Source organism: Oncorhynchus masou, chromosome 23, assembly GCF_036934945.1.
Source record: "Oncorhynchus masou masou isolate Uvic2021 chromosome 23, UVic_Omas_1.1, whole genome shotgun sequence".
NCBI classification, from domain to species: Eukaryota; Metazoa; Chordata; class Actinopteri; order Salmoniformes; family Salmonidae; genus Oncorhynchus; species Oncorhynchus masou.
Window position 1 is genome coordinate 56,588,106 of NC_088234.1, and position 6,000 is coordinate 56,594,105.

Consider the following 6,000-nt stretch of genomic DNA (forward strand, 5'->3'; position numbering starts at 1 on the left):
GCGCAATCGCACACACACACACATTTAGAATTCATGTTCCATACCGGGGGTTATCATAGCCATGTCAAAGCAATGGCTCTTTATTCATATTTGTTTTTAAAGAGTCACAGGGATAGTTAGCTAGCTAGGAGGTTGTTTTTAAAGAGTGACAGGGATAGTTAGCTAGCTAGGAGGTTGATTTTAAAGAGTCACAGGGATAGTTAGCTAGCCAGGAGGTTGTTTTTAAAGAGTGACAGGGATAGTTAGCTAGCCAGGAGGTTGTTTTTAAAGAGTGACAGGGATAGTTAGCTAGCCAGGAGGTTGTTTTTAAAGAGTCACAGGGATAGTTATCTAGCCAGGAGGTTGTTTTTAAAGAGTCACAGGGATAGTTAGCTAGCTAGGAGGTTGTTTTTAAAGAGTCACAGGGATAGTTAGCTAGCCAGGAGGTTGTTTTTAAAGAGTGACAGGGATAGTTAGCTAGCCAGGAGGTTGTTTTTAAAGAGTCACATGGACAGATATCTAGCCAGGAGGTTGTTTTTAAAGAGTCACAGGGATAGTTAGCTAGCTAGGAGGTTGTTTTTAAAGAGTGACAGGGATAGTTAGCTAGCCAGGAGGTTGTTTTTAAAGAGTCACAGGGATAGTTAGCTAGCCAGGAGGTTGTTTTTAAAGAGTCACAGGGATAGTTATCTAGCCAGGAGGTTGTTTTTAAAGAGTCACAGGGATAGTTAGCTAGCTAGGAGGTTGTTTTTAAAGAGTCACAGGGATAGTTAGCTAGCCAGGAGGTTGTTTTTAAAGAGTGACAGGGATAGTTAGCTAGCCAGGAGGTTGTTTTTAAAGAGTCACAGGGATAGTTATCTAGCCAGGAGGTTGTTTTTAAAGAGTCACAGGGATAGTTAGCTAGCTAGGAGGTTGTTTTTAAAGAGTCACAGGGATAGTTATCTAGCCAGGAGGTTGTTTTTAAAGGACTTGGTAAATCCAGTGGCTCCTTTTGAACTCAGTGAAAAGTGTCAGTGAAAATGAGAGACTCAGCTGTGGTCTGATCCGACATGCTAAAGACGGTGCTATACTGAGAAGTGTCATCTGCCTTCAACTCATTAGGATGACACAGGCCCTCTAGGCTCAAATCAGTGGGCTTAAATCAGCCTCTGAAAAGCCTGGCCATTGGTGTGTGTGTATGCGCCTTTGGTAACACATGTGTCTGTGGTTGTGCATGTGTGTATGTGAACAGTAGTATTCTGTATAAGTGTGTTAGTTTCAGTGTTGATGATGTCCGGGCCTTAATGCCTATGAGTTATACAATTATCCTTTTCACATAAGTTAACCCTCCTGTGAGGCCAGGTGAGAGTGTGTGTGCGTGTGTGTATGTGTTTATGTGAATGTAGTATAGTGAACCGTTTGTGCTGTGTATACACAGTGTGTGTGTGTGTTACCTTGTTGCCCATGTTGACGCTGGCGTTCTTGGTGAGCAGCAGAGAGACCAGGTCCACACTGCCCTCCTGTGCAGCCAGGTGAACAGGGCTGATGCCCTGGCGGGTCACAGCATTGGTGTCCGCCCCGTACTCCAGTAGGGTGGTCCCGATGTCCATCTGGTTCTTCTTGGCAGCTATGTGGAGGGGTGTGTAGCCATTCTGAGAGGACGAGACACAGAGAAAATGTATTCAGCAATGTGTCCTCTATTCTACTCTACTCTATTCTGCTCTATTATACTCTATTCTGCTCTGCTTTACTCTATTCTACGACTCTATTCTATTCTATTCTACTCTCATTAGGGTTCTAGATAAAGAGATGATAACACACAGTACACTGTAAACATCCCATAGTCTTAGCTAGATGCATGGTTTAGCTTAAGGCCTTGGTTAACAGAAACAACATGTTTCATCTTCTTCTCCCTTCACTGGACACACTACTAAACAACAAAAGCCCCAGGCAGGCAGAAAGAGTCTTTGGCTGGGTGTTAAAGCCGGATCCATCCCAACATTCCCAAAGGGTTTCCTTGGAGAGGATCTTTAGTGGAGCTCCACTGGCGGTATGACACTACAGTGGGGCTTTAACTCCATGAATAGTCCTGGGAAACAGGGCAGTGGGGGTGTAATAGTCCTGGGATGCAGGGCAGTGGGCGTGTAATAGTCCTGGGAAGCAGGGCAGTGGGGGTGTAATAGCCCTGGGATGCAGGGCAGTGGGGGTGTAATAGCCCTGGGATGCAGGACAGTGGGGTGTAATAGTCCTGGGAAGCAGGGCAGTGGGGTGTAATAGTCCTGGGAAGCAGGGCAGTGGGGGTGTAATAGCCCTGGGATGCAGGGCAGTGGGGGTGTAATAGCCCTGGGATGCAGGACAGTGGGGTGTAATAGTCCTGGGAAGCAGGGCAGTGGGGGTGTAATAGTCCTGGGATGCAGGGCAGTGGGGGTGTAATAGCCCTGGGATGCAGGACAGTGGGGTGTAATAGACCTGGGAAGCAGGGCAGTGGGGGTGTAATAGTTCTGGGATGCAGGGCAGTGGGGGTGTAATAGCCCTGGGATGCAGGACAGTGGGGTGTAATAGTCCTGGGATGCAGGGCAGTGTGGGTGTAATAGCCCTGGGATGCAGGGCAGTGGGTGTGTAATAGCCCTGGGATGCAGGACAGTGGGGGTGTAATAGTCCTGGGATGCAGGGCAGTGTGGGTGTAATAGCCCTGGGATGCAGGACAGTGGGGGTGTAATAGTCCTGGGATGCAGGGCAGTGGGGGTGTAATAGTCCTGGGATGCAGGGCAGTGGGGGTGTAATAGTTCTGGGATGCAGGGCAGTGTGGGTGTAAAGGTCATGGGATGCAGGGCAGTGGGGGTGTAATAGTCCTGGGATGCAGGGCAGTGGGGGTGTAATAGTCCTGGGATGCAGGGCAGTGGGGGTGTAATAGTCCGGGGATGCAAGGCAGTGGGGGTGTAATAGTCCTGGGATGCAGGGCAGTGGGGGTGTAATAGTCCTGGGATGCAGGACAGTGGGGGTGTAATAGTCCTGGGATGCAGGGCAGTGGGTGTGTAATAGTCCTGGGAAGCAGGGCAGTGGGGGTGTAATAGTCCTGGGATGCAGGGCAGTGGGTGTGTAATAGTCCTGGGAAGAAGGGCAGTGGGGGTGTAATAGTCCTGGGATGCAGGGCAGTGGGTGTGTAATAGTCCTGGGAAGCAGGGCAGTGGGGGTGTAATAGTCCTGGGATGCAGGGCAGTGGGGGTGTAATAGCCATGGGATGCAGGGCAGTGGAGGTGTAATAGCCCTGGGATGCAGGGCAGTGGGGGTGTAATAGCCCTGGGATGCAGGGCAGTGGGGGTGTAATAGTCCTGGGATGCAAGGCAGTGGGGGTGTAATAGTCCTGGGATGCAGGGCAGTGGGGGTGTAATAGTCCTGGGATGCAGGGCAGTGGGGGTGTAATAGTCCTGGGATGCAGGGCAGTGGGTGTGTAATAGTCCTGGGAAGCAGGGCAGTGGGGGTGTAATAGTCCTGGGATGCAGGGCAGTGGGTGTGTAATAGTCCTGGGAAGCAGGGCAGTGGGGGTGTGATAGTCCTGGGATGCAGGGCAGTGGGTGTGTAATAGTCCTGGGATGCAGGGCAGTGGGTGTGTAATAGTCCTGGGAAGCAGGGCAGTGGGGGTGTAATAGTCCTGGGATGCAGGGCAGTGGGGGTGTAATAGCCATGGGATGCAGGGCAGTGGAGGTGTAATAGCCCTGGGATGCAGGGCAGTGGGGGTGTAATAGTCCTGGGAAGCAGGGCAGTGGGGGTGTAATAGTCCTGGGATGCAGGGCAGTGGGTGTGTAATAGTCCTGGGAAGCAGGGCAGTGGGGGTGTAATAGTCCTGGGATGCAGGGCAGTGGGTGTGTAATAGTCCTGGGATGCAGGGCAGTGTGGGTGTAATAGCCCTGGGATGCTGGGCAGTGGGTGTGTAATAGCCCTGGGATGCAGGACAGTGGGGGTGTAATAGTCCTGGGATGCAGGGCAGTGTGGGTGTAATAGCCCTGGGATGCAGGACAGTGGGGGTGTAATAGTCCTGGGATGCAGGGCAGTGGGGGTGTAATAGTCCTGGGATGCAGGGCAGTGGGGGTGTAATAGTTCTGGGATGCAGGGCAGTGGGTGTGTAATAGTCCTGGGAAGCAGGGCAGTGGGGGTGTAATAGTCCTGGGATGCAGGGCAGTGGGGGTGTAATAGCCATGGGATGCAGGGCAGTGGGGGTGTAATAGTCCTGGGATGCAGGGCAGTGGGGGTGTAATAGCCATGGGATGCAGGGCAGTGGAGGTGTAATAGCCCTGGGATGCAGGGCAGTGGGGGTGTAATAGCCCTGGGATGCAGGGCAGTGGGGGTGTAATAGTCCTGGGATGCAAGGCAGTGGGGGTGTAACAGTCCTGGGATGCAGGGCAGTGGGGGTGTAATAGTCCTGGGATGCAGGGCAGTGGGGGTGTAATAGTCCTGGGATGCAGGGCAGTGGGTGTGTAATAGTCCTGGGAAGCAGGGCAGTGGGGGTGTAATAGTCCTGGGATGCAGGGCAGTGGGTGTGTAATAGTCCTGGGATACAGGGCAGTGGGTGTGTAATAGTCCTGGGAAGCAGGGCAGTGGGGGTGTAATAGCCCTGGGATGCAGGGCAGTGGGGGTGTAATAGTCCTGGGAAGCAGGGCAGTGGGGGTGTAATAGTCCTGGGATGCAGGGCAGTGGGGGTGTAATAGCCATGGGATGCAGGGCAGTGGAGGTGTAATAGCCCTGGGATGCAGGGCAGTGGGGGTGTAATAGTCCTGGGAAGCAGGGCAGTGGGGGTGTAATAGTCCTGGGATGCAGGGCAGTGGGTGTGTAATAGTCCTGGGAAGCAGGGCAGTGGGGGTGTAATAGTCCTGGGATGCAGGGCAGTGGGTGTGTAATAGTCCTGGGAAGCAGGGCAGTGGGGGTGTAATAGTCCTGGGATGCAGGGCAGTGGGGGTGTAATAGTCCTGGGATGCAGGGCAGTGGGGGTGTAATAGTCCTGGGATGCAGGGCAGTGGGGGTGTAATAGTCCTGGGATGCAGGGCAGTGGGGGTGTAATAGTCCTGGGATGCAGGGCAGTGGGTGTGTAATAGTCCTGGGAAATAGGGCAGTGGGGGTGTAATAGTCCTGGGATGCAGGGCAGTGGGGGTGTAATAGCCATGGGATGCAGGGCAGTGGAGGTGTAATAGCCCTGAGATGCAGGGCAGTGGGGGTGTAATAGCCCTGGGATGCAGGGCAGTGGGGGTGTAATAGCCCTGGGATGCAGGGCAGTGGGGGTGTAATAGTCCTGGGATGCAGGGCAGTGGGGGTGTAATAGCCCTGGGATGCAGGGCAGTGGGGGTGTAATAGTCCTGGGATGCAGGGCAGTGGGGTGTAATAGCCATGGGATGCAGGGCAGTGGAGGTGTAATAGCCCTGGGATGCAGGGCAGTGGGGGTGTAATAGCCCTGGGATGCAGGACAGTGGGGGTGTAATAGTCCTGGGAAGCAGGGCAGTGGGGGTGTAATAGTCCTGGGATGCAGGACAGTGGGGGTGTAATAGTCCTGGGATGCAGGACAGTGGGGGTGTAATAGTCCTGGGAAGCAGGGCAGTGGGGGTGTAATAGTCCTGGGATGCAGGACAGTGGGGTGTAATAGTCCTGGGATGCAGGGCAGTGGGGGTGTAATAGTCCTGGGATGCAGGGCAGTGGGTGTGTAATAGTCCTGGGAAGCAGGGCAGTGGGGGTGTAATAGTTGTGGGTGTGTAATAGTCCTGGGAAGCAGGGCAGTGGGTGTGTAATAGTCCTGGGAAGCAGGGCAGTGGGGGTGTAATGGTCCTGGGATGCAGGGCAGTGGGTGTGTAATAGTCCTGGGAAGCAGGGCAGTGGGGGTGTAATGGTCCTGGGATGCAGGGCAGTGGGTGTGTAATAGTCCTGGGAAGCAGGGCAGTGGGGGTGTAATAGTCCTGGGATGCAGGGCAGTGGGTGTGTAATAGTCCTGGGAAGCAGGACAGTGGGGGTGTAATTGCCCTGGGATGCAGGGCAGTGGGGGTGTAATAGCCATGGGATGCA

At 53.5% G+C, this 6,000-nt stretch overlaps 1 protein-coding gene across 6 annotated transcripts in view; it reads right to left on the minus strand.

The window, feature by feature from the left end:
* Positions 1-6,000, minus strand: part of LOC135511092 (ankyrin-3-like) — a 125,028-nt gene that overhangs the window by 44,706 nt on the left and 74,322 nt on the right. For all 6 annotated transcript variants that reach the window (XM_064932620.1, XM_064932622.1, XM_064932624.1 and 3 more), the window contains one exon: positions 1,410-1,607. In XM_064932620.1, the coding sequence (XP_064788692.1) occupies positions 1,410-1,607 (198 nt within the window). The remainder of the gene's footprint in view (positions 1-1,409; positions 1,608-6,000) is intronic.